Source organism: Suricata suricatta, chromosome 12, assembly GCF_006229205.1.
Source record: "Suricata suricatta isolate VVHF042 chromosome 12, meerkat_22Aug2017_6uvM2_HiC, whole genome shotgun sequence".
In the NCBI taxonomy this organism is placed as follows: Eukaryota; Metazoa; Chordata; class Mammalia; order Carnivora; family Herpestidae; genus Suricata; species Suricata suricatta.
The window spans coordinates 64,944,703-64,963,656 of record NC_043711.1 but is presented as its reverse complement, the minus strand read 5'-3'; the positions used below and the strand labels follow the sequence as shown (position 1 = coordinate 64,963,656).

Below are 18,954 nucleotides of genomic sequence, written 5' to 3'. Positions count from 1 at the left end.
TTCCTTCCCCTCTACCAGCTCGTTGTTGTCAGGTACAATTGTTTGTACCTTCATAGTGCCAGCACCCAGCCCCCTCCTTGTGCTACTCCTGCTGCTCTGCTGAAGACCTTGGGCACCTCTAGCTTGGCTGACTGAATTAGCCTTGTGTCTGGTCCTCCTTTTTCTTTAAGAATGCCCAGTGTCTCCAAACTCAGCCTGCCCTTCGTGGTCTCTTCCACCTGAAGCCAGCCCTCCGTTTTCTCCTCCTGTATCCTCTTATATTGTTTGTGCCAGGTTTGCTCTGTCAGGAACTGTCTTCTTCCTTCTTTCATCCTTATTTTGGAGTGCTTTAAGTAAGCTTACATGTGAAATCCTCCCTGACTGCCTGCAACTCTGACCCCTCAATTAAGCTCTGCTTTCTTTAAACTCCCCTTCATTGGAGTTTATCAAGGAATAATGTAATTTTTGCCAAGTATTGAAGCTTTATAAATGCTGTCTTTATTTTCTTCAGTGGTCAAGTAAGCTTCTTTGGTGGTCTTGGGAAATCTTTGGTTTCCTCAGAGGAATATAGCAGAGAACAAAAGCAGACAGTCTATCTTAAGAAACTTACAGCCTATTTGGGGAGACAGTCATTATTTAATAATCTTAAAGAGAGAACATTAAGGGTATCCACCCAAAAAATACAAAAATACTAACTCAAAGAAATATATGCACTCCTATGTTTATTGCAGCATTATTTACAATAGCCAAGATATGGAAGCAGCCTAAGTGTCCATTGATAGATGAAGGATAAAGGTGCGGTATGTACACACACACACCCTGGAATATTCAGCCTTAAAAAGGAATGAAACCTTGCCATTTGCAACAATATGGATGGAGCTAGAGAGTATAATGCTAGGTGAAATAAATCAGTCGCAGCGGGTGTTGGGTGGGGGAATGGGTGCAGTAGGTGATGGGGATTAAAGAATACACTTCCGATGAACACTGAGTAATATATAGAATTGTTGCATAACTAATTGTACATCTAAAAGTAATAAACACTGCATGTTAACTATACTGGAATTAAAATTTAAAACTTAATAAAAAGAGGTGTCTGGGTGGCTCAGTCCGTTAAGTGTCTGACTCTTGATTTTGGCTCAGGTTATGACCTCATGGTTCATGGGTTTGAGCCCTGAGTTTGGCTCCACGGGATTCTCTCTTCCTCTCTTTCTTTGTCCCTTCACATGCATGTCCTTGCTCACTCTCAAAATAAGTAAATAAACTAAAAAAATAAATAAATAAATAAAAAATTGAAACCGTGTTAAGTGCTGTGGGATAGAGATTCATGGTGTCATGGAAATATGTTATAGTGGTTTTGACCCAGACAACTTTTTTGCAAAGTGAGAATTGAGCTGAGGGAATTAGGCAAAGAAGGGTAGGGAAGTGCTGTTAAGAGTGTAAGGTAAGAGCAGAGGTGGGAGGGAGCATGGCCAATATAAACCAGTGAAAGAAGGCCAGCGTGGTGAGATTATAGAGTTCGTGGGGTATAAGATAAGGCTGGGGAGGTGGGTAGGACCAACACATGTTAAAGAATTATTACAGCTTTTACCCTCAGATCAATGGAAAGCCCTTGAAATGTTTTAAGCATGGAGATTGGAGTTGTGGTTTAGATCTCTGGCTGCAATGTAGAGGATGACTTGAATGGTAGAGGGGATTAGCTGTGGGCATGGGCAGTCTGTTGCATTGGAACAACTGCAATAATGTATTAAACCCCAAATCTCAGTGACTTGACACAGAAAATACTACTCTCTGTCATGCAGAGTTCGGGGGAGTCGGATATCCTTCTGTCTTGAAGTGTGACCACCAAGGTCCTCTTGTCAGACGAAGACAGAGCTTGAAGCTCACTGTTAAAGAGCCAAGGCTAGGGGCGCCTGGGTGGCTCAGTCGGTTGGGCCTCCGACTTCGGCTCAGGTCCGATCTCATGTTTGAGCCCCGCGTCAGGCTCTGTGCTGACAGCCAGCTCAGAGCCTGGAGCCTGCTTCCAGTTCTGTGTCTCCTTCTCTCTCTGCCCCTCCCCCTCTCATGCTCTGTCTCTCTCAGTATCAAAAATAAATAAAACATTAAAAAAAAAAAAAAGAGCCAGGGCTAGAAGTCATTTGTATCACTGTGTGCACCCTTTGCTAACAGAACTCCATGGCTGCCAGCTGAACTTGCAAGGAAGGCTGGGGAATGTAGTCTTCCTGTGTGCTCTTGAGGAGGAAGCAGGGTGGTGTACACTTAATCTTGATCTCTCTCCGCTGCAACCACTTGGGAGGTTATGAGTAGCAGTCAGATCACAGGAAGTGGTGGCTTGAGTTGGGAGAGTGGCAACAGAGATGGAGAGAGCTGGCTGTCTTGGAAAAGATACAAAAAACCAAAGGGCTAAGTGTGGTAAGGGAGAAAGAACTGTTGAGGGTATTTCTTAGGTTTGGAGCCTTTGTAACCAGGATGGTGGTACATATTGAGAAAGGAAAACTGGCTAGAAGAGAACTTTGGACATGCTGAGCATCAGATCTCTTTGAGACATCCAACTGGAGATGTTAGATAGGAAATTGGGTGTGAAGGCATCAAGCTCAGGCAGAAATCTGGACAATATGTGAGTCATTTGGATTAGATGATTGGAATCTTAAGCATGGTAAAATCTCCTAGGGAGAATGTGGAACCCTTCCTTTCCATCTAACTGCCATTAGCATCTGAGTACTGCCAGAGTGCTCTACCCTCACCCTCTCTGACCTCAGCTGAAACTTCAGGTGGCCTCGGAGCCCCATTGCTTGTCCTCAGGTGATTCCCTTGTGAACACCTTATACCAGTTACTCTAAATCTTTACCTAATGCCCTCAAACCCATGCTCTACTTCTTCTAGCTTCTACTTCACCGAGAAAATAGAGCCTTTCAAATACAGTTTTTAGCAGAGTGTACCTTCCTTCTCTAAACAGTTAACCTTCCCTTTTACTATTTTAGAGAGAAAAATGTATAGGTTCCCCACACTATCCAAAAGTAGAGTGATCCTGTGAAACCTTTCATAAGCCGAAATGGTGTAGCAGTTACCATTAATTTATATGGAAAAACTTGTATTTCCAGACCCCAAACATAATCTTTTTTCTTAGGCTCTTCTGATACCTTAGGACACATCTTGATAACAGATGAACAGAATAAATCAAGAGATACATACATGCTCACAGACACAATTTAAAGCTGTGGTGTCTTGAGATGCTGAGTGTAGATCTGGGGAAGGAGCTTGACAGGGTCACTCACTGCTTGGGGTGAGCACTGCTTCCACACAAATGCTGAACACTGTTGTTTGCTTTTTGCCTTTTTTTGTAAAGGTGAAAATCTTTAGATTTCTTTTGGTCTGCAAAAACAGGTACTATTGGCAGGTCTTTCATAAAAGTAAAGTGTAACCTGAACTTTAGAAAAGCTCAAGGTATATTTGTATATCCTTTTCTAAGACTGATCCCTCATCTGTGCGTGGATCTCCCCAATCTCTTCAGAGTTCTTTCTCTTAATTATGAGTGGTTAAGAGTATCCCTTGGAACCAAACTGCCTGAATTCAGATCTCAGTTCTGCTGTAGGTTACTGGCCAAGAGATCTGATCTTCCTATGCCCCACTTTTACCATTTGTAAGATGCAGAGAGAGAGAGAGAAAGAGACTTTTAAGCAGATTCCTCTCCCAACTACATCTCAGGACCATGAAATCATGACCTGAGCTGAAACCAAGAGTCAGACACTTAAGCCACTGAGCAACCCAGGTGCAACCGTGTACAAGTTTCTATGTGGACATACGTTTTCATTTCTCTTGTGCATATACCTACCTAGGAGTGGCATTGATAGGCATTAACTCTATGCTTAACTTCTTGAGAAACTTCCAAACCACTTCCTGAAGCAGCTGCACTGTTTCACAATTCTGTCAGCAACGTAGACGTGTTCTAGTGTTGCGACAGCCTCACCAGCCTTTGTCACTGCTCTCTTTTTTTGTTATAGTCATCCTACTGGGTGTGAAGTAGTACCTTGTGGTTTTGATATGTATTGCCCTAATGGCTAATGATGTTAAGCACTCCAAGTGCTTACTGACCATTTTTGTATCTTTTTGGCAAAGGTCTATTGAGATCCCTTAACCATTTTTTAATTTGGGTTGTCTTTTCAATTTTTGAGTTTTAAGGGACCTTTATAATATTCTGGATACAAGTTCTTTACTGGATATATGATTTGCAAATATTTTCTCCCTGTATGTGGCCTGTCCTTTCATCTTATATGCAGTTTTATTAATCACATTACTTGACATTAATTTTGGGTGTCATTAATGTTTTTTGCATTTAGTTTTTAAATTCTGTTAAGTTAAAAATCTTTAGAAAAGCTAACATGCAAATCAGTAGTTAATGAAGCATTAAAAATTATGGCTCTAGTGAAGTTAATGTAAATAGAACATTTCTTAAGGAAGATGAAAAGATTAAAAACTGGGTTTAGATCTTCTGCCCCGAAGATTATGTGTAAATGCTTCCTCATTTCAGAATAGCAAATATAACATGGTAAAAGGTTTATTTTCCGGTCAGTATGATCTTAAACTTATTCTTTCTATAGCAGTAAACATTTTCTTACCCTTTTTAAAAATTGGGACATAAAAGACATAGAACATTGTATAAACTTAAGATATACAAGGTATTGATTTGATACATTTATGTATTGCAGTGTGGTGATTACATTAATACCACTATTTTGTCACTTAATTATCATTTCTGGGGTCAAAACAATTAAGGTCTAGTTTCTTAGTTTTAGTTATTCTGATCTTGAAACTTGAAGATTTTAGGGGCAGCTGCGTGGTTCATTCAGTTTAGCATCCAACTCTTGATTTCGGCTCAGGTCATGGTCTCATGGTTGGGGAGATTAAGCCCCCTGAGTTGGGTTCTGTGCTGACTGCAGAACCTGCTTGAGTTTCTCTTCCTCTCTCTCTGCCCCTGCCCTGTGTGTGTACTCCCTTGCCCTCTCTCTCTCTCTTTCTCAAATAAATAAATAAAACTTAAACTAGGGGATGTGAGTGAAATCTTAAAGGCATAGGACGAATATATTACTGATTATTAATCGCATGATTTTGAAATGTGAGTAGAACAAAGGCTTTTTAATTCCTCTTTTATTAGAGAAAGATATGCTGGAGGGATGGAATTTTTCCAACCCAGCCACTCTGTCCCTCTATTTTGCATTATGAAAGGAATTTTGGGAATCATTAATACCCATAGTGGGGAGATGACTACTCCCAGTCAGGGCTCTGAACAACCTCTTTAAAAAGAAGAGAATCCAGCACCTCCAGGAAGCATCTTTTTCCAGATTTTAGGGTAGGAGGGGCTGTTGTTGCTGTCTTCTTTTACTCCCATATGATAGTGATAAATAGTTTATGTAATCTTTGTAAAAGTTCAATGTCTGAAATTAATGATTACAGTTTAGATTTTGTTTTTCTCTTGGATGATGAGTTCTTAAAAATTTGAAGTGTATGCCGATCTATAACAAAAAGTTACATAGTGCTTTTATGTTTGGCACAATAAAAGTTATAAGCTTCCTTCTAACTTTTTTCTTCCATTATAGGCCTCAGGAGTGCAAGTTGCAGATGAAGTATGTCGCATTTTTTATGACATGAAAGTTCGGAAGTGCTCTACACCAGAAGAAATCAAGAAAAGAAAGAAGGCTGTCATTTTCTGTCTCAGTGCAGACAAAAAGTGCATCATTGTAGAAGAAGGGAAAGAGATCTTGGTTGGAGATGTTGGTGTAACCATAACCGATCCATTCAAGCATTTTGTGGGAATGCTTCCTGAAAAAGATTGTCGCTATGCTTTGTATGATGCAAGCTTTGAAACCAAGGAATCCAGAAAAGAGGAGTTGATGTTTTTCTTGTGGTAAGCGTCAGAAATATCGAGGCTCTGTAAAACTCAGAGTTAATCTCTTATTGTTAGTGCTTGGAGAACCAGTTCCTAGGGCCAAGATGATTTTCAGTCAAGCTATCTACAGTCATTCTCATTTGATTTTTATTTATACAGTTTTATAATGTCTTAGCTTGATTGATGTTTGTGGGGTGAAGACTAAATTTTAACTACTCTTTGTGTATTTGAAAGAAGATGACTTTTAGTAGTTGATTTTATTTTTGGATAGGAGAAGGGACAGGATTTTATGTATTCTCTGACCTCATTTAAAAAGAAATTAAATGTTTATTTACTTTTGAGAGAGAGAGAAAGAGCGCAGGGGAGGGACAGAGGATCCAAAGCTCTGCACTGACACCAGAGAGCCCAATTTGGGGCTCAAACTCATGAGTCATGAGATCATGACCTGAGCTGAAGTCAAACATTTAACTGACTGAGCCACCCAGGTGCCCCTGAACTCCTTTCTTATTAGCTAAAATTTCTCTAAAAATCATCTTAGAATCCTGAGAAAGTTTACCCCTCAAAAATCCTTCTGCCTTGCCAGGAACCAGCTTCTCACTTTTTAAATCACCCATCCCTGTTCTGTGGTTTGCTACTTTGGAAGTTGGTACTATTATTGCAACTGTAATTAGTTCAGTAGGGTAGGCACTAGCCACTGTGGCTATTTAAATTTAAAATAATTAAAATGAAATACATTTTAAAATTCAATTTTGTAGTTAAATTGCCATATTCCAAATGCTCAGTAGCCGCGTAGGACTAATGGCCACTTTACTGAGTAGCACAGAACATTTCCATCATTGCAGAAAGTTTCATTGCTCATTGTAACAAATGGTGAAAGAGTGTTATAAGGTGATTTATGTGGACTTCTTCTTGAAAGCCTGTTTAAATTAGTTATTCTGGTCTTTCCGAGTAAACTTGAGATTAAGCTTGAGTTAAAAGTCACACATGTATCTCTTATTTAGTTGTATTATACTACTTTCCTCAATAAGGAATTCTTACACAGAATATTCTCTAGCTTCCAGTGGAAGGGAGAATGGTGGCAGCCTTTGATTGTGGGGGAGTGAGGGTCCTCTTGATACTTTTGCCTTAGCCAGAGCAAGGTGAGGAGGGACTTAGCTCTCAGCTGTGTGCCACCAATGGCTTGGGATTCGGAGCTAGGAAGTCAAAAGAATTCTGGTTTAAAGGAATGTAGCTCTAGATCGTTCCTCAGTTACACTTCAGCAAGGCTTTATTAAACTTGGTTAAACCAAGATGCTGTGTGGTATATAATTAAGGCGTCAGGGTGCTTGTTAAAGGGCAGGTTTTTGTTCTGCAAGCCTGACAGCCATGGGCAGACGTACATAGGACACTAGCTAATGAGACTTGGGGTGAACACATTCCTGATTTGAACTCTTATTCCTACTACAGTCCAGGTGTGGTGTTAGGCCTGGGAAAGCAGCTGTGAGGAAAACAGGTCATGCCTCTGCCCTTTTAAGATTTACAGCTGAGTGGCAGAGATGGCCATGGAAGGCTTAGGCTTTTACATTGGTGACTGTTTCCTTCATTTGCACTACTTTTTCTCTGGCTTTTATACTTTTTTCCCCCACTGTGAAAATAATACATCCTTATTTTAAAAATTTGAGGAATATTTGGAAAGAAGACAAGGGAATTCACCATTAACGCAGGGTTTTGTTTTGCACTGCTCCTTTAAGAAATGTAAAACTGTGTAGGAGTTCCCATAGCAGGCTCTGTTTAGGGCCCAGGAGATGGTTCTTAACGTGTTTGAGAAGCCTTGTTAGAGGGCGCCTGTGGGGTTCAGTCGGTGAAGTGTGAGACTCCTGATTTCAGCACTAGTCAGGATCCCACCGATTGTGGGATTGAGCCCCTACTTGGGATTCTCTTTTTCCCTCTCTCTCTCTGCCCCTAACCCATGCGTGCGTGTGCTCTCTCAAGTTAACTAAATATATGTCTGGTTAGAGTAAAATCAGAACAGCTAATGCCTTTTCCTGTCCCTGACCTATTTTGCATGAAGAAAGGACCCACGTAACTTTGCAGCTCAAGCAATTTCCAGACCTAAGGTCGTGGTTATGGCTCTGCCTCCCTCCTTGGAACTTCAGGTTGGGAAGAATAAACACCTGAGAGACACAGAGACTGCTTTTCCTGGGTCCCGAGAATAGAAACTGCCCTCTGTGGGAGGAGTAAATTAGGTGAGGTCCATGCCAGCCTTCATTGCTAGTGACTGTGGAACGGCCTAGAAATACGGCAGCTGAATGCAAGCATTGGGTGTTTAGAAGTATTTAACTGTACTCCATCTAGGAGTGTATGTGGGTAGTGTGGAGTGGAGGTGGGCCTGGGCCCTGATGGTGAAGAGGGAAATGATGCATTCATGGACAAGCAGTTTGGGTAGGATGAGTGTTTTCTGTCCATTAATCTTTTTGTTATTTTTCAATTTGCTGGTAAAGAAAGTGGTGGAGCATGTGCTGTGCTTTCCAGAATTCATTCAAGAGGAAGGATACACTAACATTTTTGTAAATACAAGATAATAATAATATTGACAAGGCATATTAATGCCCAATTGCTTATGCTTTAGAAAAATCCTTGGGGCATCTTTTATTATGTGAGACTAAGACGGAAAGCAAGTACTTGGGTGGTCGGAATTTACCACTGGAATAGACATAAATGAAGGCACTGGTGAGGGGGTAAGAAGGGGACTTTTACTTTGTGTTCTAAAAAAGAATATATTACAAATAATCTGAAGCAAAAATGCTAAAATTGATAGCATTTCTTAATTCAGGGCGGCAAATACTTGATTTACAAATCATTCTCTGCTTTTCTGTAATTTGAAACTTTTTTCTAACCAGGAGTTAAAACCTTGCATAAAGATGGTTGTAATTAGCCTGAACTTACTGGTAAAAATGGGGGGAAGAATCTTTAAAGGAAACAAATTGGTAATACTGTCAATTATCCAGGGTTGGTTGGGGTTTTTTTTGTTTGTTTGTTTGTTTTTTAAATTGTGGACCATTAAGCTGATCTTGAATCATTGGTTTTTGTTTTTTTCTACTTTAGTTAACCTGAGTCATTCTGCATATGCCGGTCTGTGACAATCTCCAAGGAGGTGGGGAAACAAAAATTGGGTACTTAGTAAAACTCTCCCAGGAGATTCTGAGGACCCTCTCCATCACTGATGCAAATGTTTAACATAGTGTAAATTGTAAACCTTTTTTTCATTTCTTTTTATCTAGGGCACCAGAACTAGCTCCTCTGAAAAGTAAAATGATCTATGCAAGCTCCAAGGATGCAATCAAAAAGAAATTCCAAGGTATGGATTAGATTACTTCCAAATATTTAGAGGTTTGGTGAGTCCTGGAATGGGAGCTACAACTTTTTTAAAGAAGTACCTTGTTTCCTTTGGAGAGTCTTGGGGACAGAGAAGGCAGGTGCTGCCTGTTTTGAGGACAAAACTGGAAGATTGAACCCTGCTTTCAGCGTGTTTTCTGCCTTATGCTGATCATTCTGGTCTGAAGAGCCTGTCTTAAAAGCCTTGTTCTCAGGGCAGGGAGCGGGGGCACACAAAAAACCCAAGCACCTTATTCTCTGGACATTGCACGCATAGGGCTTGTTTAGGCTGTTTTTAAACTAGTTTGGGATGCTGCTGGGTCTCTCACATGGCATGTGGAGATTAATTGGCTTATGTTGGTCATACTAAGTAATGAATATATTGCCTTTGAATGTGTTGACATCATAGAGTTGCATAAAAGAAAAAATCATAAATGGGAAAGGATCCTCTTTAGCTTTACTTTGAATGGTATGATTTTAGGTAATTGTCTTGTCTGTGTCCAAAGGAAAGTGCCCTTCTTGAACTGGCCCGTTATCTCTGACTTGCCACTGGGTGATTGGGATCCTGACGAGATGGCCTGACCATACTTATGCCTCCAGCCAGGAGGAAATGTTGGTACGATGCGAAGAGCATGGGGCCGGTGCCCAAAGGCCTGCAGTGAGGGCTGAGCTTGTAATCTAACTGCTGTGTGACCCTGGCCCGAACCGCTTAACTTCTCTCCATCTTGAGTTCTCCCTGGTAGAATCGGAAGCTTGGTCTGGATTGTGTAAGCTCAGCTTAAGAGGTTGCCCCACCGCTTTTCTTGCCATGGGTAGCTCCAGACAGCTGGGCGAGCCAAGGTCATAGGGCTTGGCCCAGTGTGGTTTTTGTTTTGTTTGACCATGGCTGGCTTTTATATTCTTGTAGTAGAACCGGTTTGCTTTAGCTTGTTTCACTTAGGAAAATAAAATTCTTCCCGCTTTCCTTAAAACCCACTGCTGCATCGTTCAGGCCTGTCAGATTCTACAGGCATTTATTTGGGTTGATGTTGGGCCACCCCCTGGAAGTGTGTTCACTGTTTGGTTAACTGATGTTTTAACATGACTCCTTAACATTCCACAGTGAAACCGGGAAAGATTGACAATGGATTCCTCACCATCCTTACTCTGTGTTGCCTTTCAGTAAAGGAAATGGAATTGCTATATAGACTTTCTCTGGTGATGTTAAGGATGGTCACCTTGTTGCTTTCTTCTCCCTAGCGAAACCATCACTGGCTTTCTCCAGTCAGTCTAAGTGGTCTAAAGGCTGACCTGCTGTACTTTCTGCAGCTAAGAAATGGTCTTAAAATTATGAACAATCAGAAACAATGCAGCTGTTTGAAAGATAGCAGCTGTTTACAGAGAAGCTACTGTATGTAATTCCCTAAGTGAGCTCCTCCTGCTTCTGTGGTGATGTGATTTTTCTGAGAAAGCAATCAGCAACACATGGTACATAGTTTCATTGTGATTGATTTCTTACACATATAGTATACTACCACTGGAGAGCTAACTTTTCTAGAGCAAAGGAGATGCTGGTTGTCAATACTCTTCAGTGTAGTTGACTAAAACCAACTGTGCAATCAAAACACTGAATTCCTATTTTTTACCTGCATTTTCAAAACCAAGAAAATTACTAGACTTGCTTTTTAACCTTTTTTGAAGTATAATGTAGCTATAGAAAAGTATATACATCATAAATTATTGTAGACTCAGTTTTCACAAGCTGAACAAAATGGTTGTTTCTGGATTTAACAACCAGCACCCCAAAAGTCTCCCTCGTGCCCCAGTCACACCACTGTCTTTTACTCCTTCCTCCACGTGGAAGGAGTGCTTCTAGCTTCTAGCAGCATAAAATAGCTTTGGCTGATTTTCTTTATACGAATAGAATCATTTAGAATGTATGTTTTTATAAAGTTTGGCTTTTTTTAGTCAGTGTTCTGTTAGTCATTCATTTTGATGCATGTAGTTACAGATTATTGATTCTTCTTACTGTGTCGTATTGTTGTTTGTGTGCACCACCGCTTGTCTGTCCATGTTAGAGCTGGTCTTAGAGAAACAGGTTATATTACTGCTCTACTTCTTAAATGGAATTGTTGTTTTTCCTCCCCAGGCATAAAACACGAATGTCAAGCAAATGGGCCGGAAGACCTCAATCGGGCTTGTATTGCTGAAAAGCTAGGTGGATCCTTAATTGTAGCTTTTGAAGGATGCCCTGTGTAGACCACCATTCAGTGCCACACATCGAAAGCTTCCAAGTGTAATGTTAGCCTTTTGCTATATAAATGTTAGGCCAGGGTCTCACTGAGGGGGAGCTGTCTTGTCATCTGTTAGAATAAATTAAATCTTCTATACACATGTGCAGATGACCCTAAATAAATCTAAAGTCTAAAGTTTTATTGGTGTGAAATTAAATTCTTATTGGCCAGATGCCTGTTTTGATGAGTTGGCTTGTAAAGATTTTGTTAAACTCATGACTTTTAATAATGCAGTTCACAAAACAGTACAAGGCCACATGAGGAGGATTATTACATCTTTGTATCCTCAGCAGTTACTTTGTTTCTTTGCTTAGAGAATTGGTCATAATCTGGTTATAATTTTGGCCCAAATTCTTTTTTCTCTCTTGAGCTAAACTGCATAATAGAAAATAAATCTCCTCACCATATGTAACAGCACTAATATACTAACTGCAGTAAGACTAAGTCGGGCAGTCTTTTAATTCTAGCAAATGTGTGGTGGAGACTGCCTCGGAAGTGTGCACACTTCTAACCAGCGCTGATCTTGCAAAGCACTATTTTGAGCACGCAGTTGGAATGCAGGAAGCAGCTCTCTGCACCTGCAGTCAGCTCTCCATTCGCTAGTTCGGGAGACTGCTCTGAGAGTGACCTTGCATCTTGGAAATAAAATCATGGTGTGTCCTCAGGAGAATGTGCAGTACCTTGTAACAACTTCATTCTATGCAAATTAGGGCTCCACTGTAATACACTTTGCTAATGAAAATGATAAAATGGTATATTGACAACTGGGACACTTGTGATGTCTTAACAATTTTGTCTCCAAAATTGTGTTGCTTCTGGTACAATAAAGTGTGGAAGAACATTAGGTATATGTTTCTGCTGGGGCCTGGGAGAACCTCCAGATTTCCTAGAGCAGTCTGTTGATTGTCTATGAACTGGGGAGCCGGGATAACGGAGGACACCCACGGGAATCCACTGCCTGATGACGCTTGGAAGTGATTGGTCTTTAGGCGTAACACTTTGAATAATGTAGAGATGCACACGGTTGGACTTAAAAGTAGCAGTATTGGCTTTATGTAATAAAGGAAGCATTTTTAACTTCCCTTTTGTGTGATTATTCATGGTGAATTGGGGGTGAAGGACTTTGCCTTCCGTAAATGGGGTAAGGTGTGGAGGTTTGGGTATTTTAGACCATTAGAGGTAAGATCACGGTTCCTCCTCTTATTGAATGAGGGAGTTCGTGTAAAAGTTGGGAATCCCTTTCTTACTCCAAACGTGTATTCAAATACCAGGCTTATATCCCCTCTCTGATTTACTTGGGAGGCAAAAAAGTTAACACTTTAACCACAGTACTTCTTTCAGAATTGTCTAGGGGCACCTGGGTAGTTCAGCCAGTGGAAGAACATCCAACTCTTGATTTCTGCTCAGGTCACGATCCCAGGTCGTGGGATCAGGCGCTATGTCTGGTTCCATGCTGGCTGTAGAGCCTGCTGGGGATATTCTCATGCTCTCTCTCAAAACAGTCTACAGGACTATATCTGGCTGATTGACTAATGGGTTGCTTGTCGTTCGTTCTGAGTTTGTTTTCTCTACTGCAAAGCAGTGCTTTCAGTGACCATGTATATTAACAGCCCTCCCAAGAAGCCCCTCAGGCCAGGGCTGCCCAACTCAAGAATCAGCCATGTGGACAGAGCCAGGTATTTGGTCAAGGAGTTTTAAAAGGAGGAAACCTTTCTCTGTGGTTTTAGCTTGTGACATGTGGCACTACTTGTGTAACCACCCTTCCTGCTGGTGTGTGTACATTTGCGTGTGTGTTGGGGGCCTGGGAGAGGGATGCATGGCTGTGGGAAGGGAAGGATTTCAAACCGGGTACAGGGATAGAAGAAACTGTAAACATCTCCCAACACTCCACTCTTAAACCAGAAATTGGGAAGATGCTAAGTCATTATCTCTACCTATGGGAACTTTTGAAAGATTCCTACTGGATTCCTGAGGTTGGGGCCCAAGAATCCTGCTAACAAGGACTCCAGGTAATTCTGATGCAGAATTGGAGTTTGACACCTCAGCCAGCACTGGTGAGAAATAAAACTGCAGGTACACTCTGCAAACACATTTACATTTTTACAAGTGTAGACAATTACAAAAATGTGTTTGTGGAAAGCTGACTAAAGATTCATCTAGTGGATACCCTCTTAGCCCAGGAAAGAAGCAAATAAAGCCATTGCTAACAAATTCAGAGCTTGACTGAAGTTTGTTATTTCAGGGAATATTAATCCCTGAGAAAACAGCAGGCAACTCAGATGATAGAATTAGGCTCAGCCGAGTAGTTTGCTTTTTGCAGAACTGCCCAGAGTGCTGGCTGGTCCACTTACAGGAAGGGCAGCTTCTGTTTCTTGACTGGGTTGTTGCTCTTGGGACTAACAGATTGGATATGCCCAAGGACACATCACCTCGCTGTAATCTGGGCATATCTGAAACAGTTAGGGTCTCCCAAGTTCCGGCTGAGCTGCAGCTCGAAGGGTCATTATGGTTGACCCTTGGACAACACAGGTTTGAACTGTGTAGGTCCATTTATTTGTGGATTTTCCTTATGATTTTCTTAACATTAGCTTTATTGTAAGAATATAGTGTAACTTGCAATATGTGTTAATCTATTATTGGTAAGGCTTCACATCATCAGTAGGCTATTAGTAAAGGTTTCACAGGTGTCAAAAAAAGTAATACACAGGGCTGCCTGGATAGCTCAGTTAAATGCCTCACTCTTGATCTCAGCTCAGGTCTGAGTTGTGAGTTCAAGTCCCACGTTAGGCTCTGTGCTGGGCATGGAGCCTACTTAAAAAAAAAGTAGTAACAGATTTTTCACTGTGCAGGGTAAGGGTATCCTGCTCCTAACCCCTGAGTTGTTCAGGGGTCACCCATAATTGCATTGTGGCTGCAAGAGGGTAGAGTTCCAGGAACCAGAGTTTTGGTGGCAAGAAGGCTTGAGCTTTGTCTGGCCGGCCAGGTCTGTCCTCGAGACTTTCCCAGCCCATAGCCAGTGCCCTTGGCAGCACTGGGACCACAATTTGGACCTCTTGTTTCCTGTCCCTAAACTAATCCCAATTTACTCCAGGAGAGTTCCTCATTTTTAACACCTGGAATTCCAAGGTTAGGTCTTGTTCAGTGCCAGGAATGAGACTGGAACTGGGGCAGGAAAGGGCAAGAGTTCTTTTGGGCTATGAATCCTGTTAAACCCACATCTGAAGGATGCTTAGAAGACATTTATGTAAAGTGTCCGGTGGTTTCTAGAATCTTGTGATTTTGCTGCCTATAGGCCAGGCATCCTGGTGTTTGTACATTTTACTAAATACCACGCTGAGATGACCAGAGGAAGTTAAGTCAGAAGAGTTGCTGCTGGTGTGATGGGGGCTCCAGGTCTGGAGATGCTGTTTTGGGCTGCGTGACCGTGCAGCTTCGGATCGGTTCCTGGAGCCTCGGAAGGGCAGGGCTTAGACTGGATGTTCTCAGGACTCTCCCGCTTGCGCTGTCGGGTCTCCGATGGCAGCAGCAGTGCTGTGAGCAGGCTAGTAGGCCAGCCAGGGTTCTAGCCTAGCCAGGGGTGCGGGGCTCCTAACTCCACATAGAACGTAATGAGCTGCAGCGGCACCACCTTTGCAGGACACGGCCTATGAATGACCAGGCCAATGAGCCAGGGTGCCTGTCAACCCCGTTCTCACTTCTGCCAGGGTGGCTGTCTCCATTCTCTGGTTGAATGGCCTGATGATGGAACCTTGCCTGGGAACAGCCCTGGCGATGAGACCAGGCTGAGGCAAGCCCTAGCAGGCTGCTTGGTGAACTTGGGTTTCCTTCTGCTGGATCTCGGGGATGTGTGGCATATTCCCTGGTAGCAGAGGACTGATGATGGGCCTTCAAGCTTCAGTGACAGGTGGTCTCCAAGGTCGCATTTTCAGAGCCCCTAGGGGCCCCACACCGTGCCTGTTTTACCTCCCCCTCACAGGTGGATTCTGGGCCTCCACCACGTGGTTTTAGCAGAGAGTGGAGCTGGAGCCGGAACCCAGGGAGCAGCTGCCACCACACAGTACCCAAAAGCAGCAGTTTGGTACCCAGGTGTCTCTCCCATGCCTTTCTTGTCCCAAGGCCCCCCCTTTCCCATGCCTTCAGAGGGCATCTACCCAGCATATGGGTTCTCAATTCTGCAGCACAGGCAAGGAGATGGAACTTATTAGAAATGTAGGTTCATAGGGCCATGGTGGTGATTCTGAGGCAGGAGCTGTGCAGGGCCCGGTCTGGCCTCAGTTTCCCAAAAGGAGACTGATCAGGGGCCCAAACTACTGGCCTTGGTTAAGGCACTGTGTCAGCAGGAGGAGGGCTGTCACCCCCACCCTCCCCAGGGCCAGTCTTCCAGCATGGAATCCCTGCTCCTAGTACACAGGCGACACAGAAGGTACAGGGTTGGGGGGTGTTCAGTGGCCACCATTCATGGTGTCTGTTGACGCCACAACTCCGCTCTCCTCCAGCTGCTCCTCCAGGCTGCATGATGCATTGACAATGAGGAGGTGGAACCTGCATTGCCTTTTACCAGGCGAGCTTTCCCTTCTGTGGGGCTTCTTGGTAATATGGCAGTGGGGTGGGGTATGCTACCCATGGGTACTGGAAGGTTCTACGTGAGAACCAAGGACAGGGCTGAGCATGTGGCCAGCATCAGGAATTGTCAGTCACTTCCCCCCTGTTCAGGCTCCTGCCAGAGAGCATGGCATCAGAGCCCTGAGAGCTTTGTCTCTCCACGTTAGCCCCCTCCAGAGTTTAGAACAGGTACTCCCTTACCCATCTAGACACGTTGTCCTTCGTAGCCTAGCTCCATGAGGCCCTCTTGACCTGACTACTTGTCCCGCACCTGCTTCCCCTTGGCCTTGGGCCTTCCTCCCCTCCCCTGACACACATCTCCTGCTCTGGTGAACTCCAGCTTAAGCTCACTTTCCTGGGAAGCTTTCCTCAAATTCCCAGCACCCGTATTCCAATACTGTTGCAACACACAGGTGCCACACAGCATGATTACGTGGCCCACAGGCAAGGTGCCCTCCAGAAGCTGGGACCAGGTCTGGTCATACAGACTGAAGTCAGTACTGCCTGGCCTCAGGGGCTTGCTCAGCGTGGAGGCTGCAGGCTAGAGAATATGCTGCCTGGGTCTCGAGGGTCCCAAGACAGCAACCCACAGACGCGCCTTCTGGTGGGATTGACTCCTGCCATGTGGAGGTCCCAAAGAAGGCAGTGGAGACTGGTTCTTGGATTGCCTTTCTCTGACCCAGCATCCTCCCCATCGTGCTGGACCTGCTGTGATGTGTGCGCCCTTCCCCCAGCCAATCCAACTCCTGTCCCGAGACTGAGCCTCAGAAGGGTGATGAAAGGGGGCAGTGCTTGCTCAAGGTGGCCCCGTAATAGGAGTGGCTGGTGCCAGCCACCAAGCCCCGGGCTGCACCAATTCACATTCTTCTTGCTCCTGGCCTGGTCACACTCATCCTGGGACTCGACCCCTCAAATCGGGGTGTTGGTCAAGCTGGAGTCCCACTGCTTACTCCAAGCCCACGCTGCCTCCAGCAGCCACAGACACAGCAGGTCTGAGGATCTCAGCTGCTCTGGCTCTGGACCGTCTCACCAAGGCACACTGAGTGTCCATGCCTCAGCCAGGACAGAGACTCCTTGTTTGTTCACCAAGCTCACCACGCACAACAGCCTAAGCTGCCTGTGGCCTGCTTACGCACCCTCAGATCCTCAAGGGTGGGGGCAGTGGTCAGCACATTTGGCCACCAGGTGCCCCGGGCCCCGGGCGGCATGACCAAAAGTGCTGGGGAGAGCCCTGAAGCAGTAAGCCACAGAGCCCCAAGACAGCTGCGACTCTCCTGACTTCAGGGGAAACTACGCAGCACCGCTGCTCTTCCCCTGAGGGGGCCAGCTCTCTTCGGTCCTCAACCTGAGCCCAGTGGCCAGGTCAGAGGGCCCCTGCAGACCAGACGAGACTGAAGTGCCGGGCGACAATGTTGGTTTTAATGGCATTAACATCCAGGAGGTCATACATCAGTTCTTGCTGGCAACTTCTCCCAGGATTGTGGGGCTGCTGCCTCGCTGGGCTGCGCCCCTCCAGTCTGTTCCACAGCCTTTGAGACTCTCCACCCGGCCCCACCTGCCCCCTCCCAGTCCCCAGCCCAGTGAGAGAAAACAATTGCACTGATTGACACATGGGTCCCCAGAGGCCCCAGCCTCCCCAGCACACACCCTGGGGTCTGTCACGGAGCTGATAAAGGCTTTGGCATCTGCTTGGTGATGGTCCAGGGCTGGTCCTGGGGAATAGTGTTTATCAAATGTGACAAAGGTTCCTTTTACAAACAGGAGTCTGGAAGATCTAGTTCTGTGATTCTAAGAGACTCTTCGCCTCTAATGGCTTCTCTCAGAGCTACTGGAAGTTGGGCCTGGATAACGCTGTGTCGGTCGGTTTATTTATTTGTAAGGAATGTGTAAGGCATTTTGGTAAATTGAACAGTAACTTCTTTTCCCGCAGAGGAAGACTCAGACAGAAGTGCCCTCCTTTGAGCTGCTACTGTCCTCCTGTGAACAGAGGTGGGCAGAGGGAGGGAGAGGCTGGGGCCAAAGAGCCAAGGCGAGCACTCACCCCTAACTCCTAGGGACCTCCAGTCCCACCCTTGGGATTCACATCATCCTCCCACTCCAATCCCTTCAGAGAATACCCAGCCCAGCAAGTCTGGAAAACCAGAGTGGACCCCAGGGGCTGACAGGAGCCGACGGGAGACAAGGACACAGGAGAGGGAGGGCCCTGATTGGGTGAGGACCCTGGTCCCCCAGGCTGCAAAGCAAGGACCTAGCTGGCAGTGGATGTCAGAGTGTCAGGTGTCATACTTTCCACCAAGGGGAGCCACAGAAGGGTGGGTGCTGGGCTCAGCAGGCCGCATGTCCTGCCACCCCCTTTCAGGAGTCTATCCCCATCACCTCTGGCCCCCAGGCCTGGGACTCCTATCTGTCCTGCATCCCAGGAGTCCTAGGGCTCCCACAACCCCCTGACCCTTCCCACCCTCACCTCCAGTCTATGCTGCTGTGGGCCAGGGCCCAGCTCTAGGGATAGGGGGCAAGGCCATGGGTGGGGTCGGGACACTCACTGTTTTGTCTAATTGCTCTTGCAATTTCTTCACTGTGTCTTTCTCCTTTGCCAGCTGTTCCTGGGTCATCTTCAGAAGCTCCTGTAATTTGGTGGCAGCGCGTCCCAGATCACTGGTTAACTTCTTCTCTTTCTCTAGTCTCTCCTGTGGGTGGTCACAGGATCAAAGGGGATCAGCCATCACGTGGCACACAGCAGAAAGACCAGCTGGCTACACGCCCCGATGCCCCAAACCTGGAGTCCTCCAAATGCGGCGGGATGGTGTGGTCTCCCAGTCACCCAGAGATGGTTAGGGCTGTGTCTCAGCTACCAGCCCTGCCTGG

At 44.8% G+C, this 18,954-nt stretch overlaps 2 protein-coding genes across 8 annotated transcripts in view; one reads left to right on the top strand and one right to left on the bottom strand.

The window, feature by feature from the left end:
• The window catches only part of DSTN (destrin, actin depolymerizing factor), a 30,922-nt gene extending 18,354 nt beyond the window's left edge, over positions 1-12,568 (top strand). For both annotated transcript variants that reach the window (XM_029916005.1, XM_029916004.1), the window contains 3 exons: positions 5,571-5,878; positions 9,121-9,197; positions 11,343-12,568. In XM_029916005.1, coding sequence (XP_029771865.1) covers positions 5,571-5,878; positions 9,121-9,197; positions 11,343-11,452 — 495 coding nt within the window. In that variant the 3' untranslated portion in view covers positions 11,453-12,568. The remainder of the gene's footprint in view (positions 1-5,570; positions 5,879-9,120; positions 9,198-11,342) is intronic.
• A 4,918-nt stretch (positions 12,569-17,486) lies between these two features.
• The window catches only part of RRBP1 (ribosome binding protein 1), a 68,370-nt gene continuing 66,902 nt past the window's right edge, over positions 17,487-18,954 (bottom strand). For all 6 annotated transcript variants that reach the window (XM_029917060.1, XM_029917062.1, XM_029917057.1 and 3 more), the window contains 2 exons: positions 18,633-18,776; positions 17,487-18,066 (listed from right to left, as the gene is read on the bottom strand). In XM_029917060.1, coding sequence (XP_029772920.1) covers positions 18,028-18,066; positions 18,633-18,776 — 183 coding nt within the window. In that variant the 3' untranslated portion in view covers positions 17,487-18,027. The remainder of the gene's footprint in view (positions 18,067-18,632; positions 18,777-18,954) is intronic.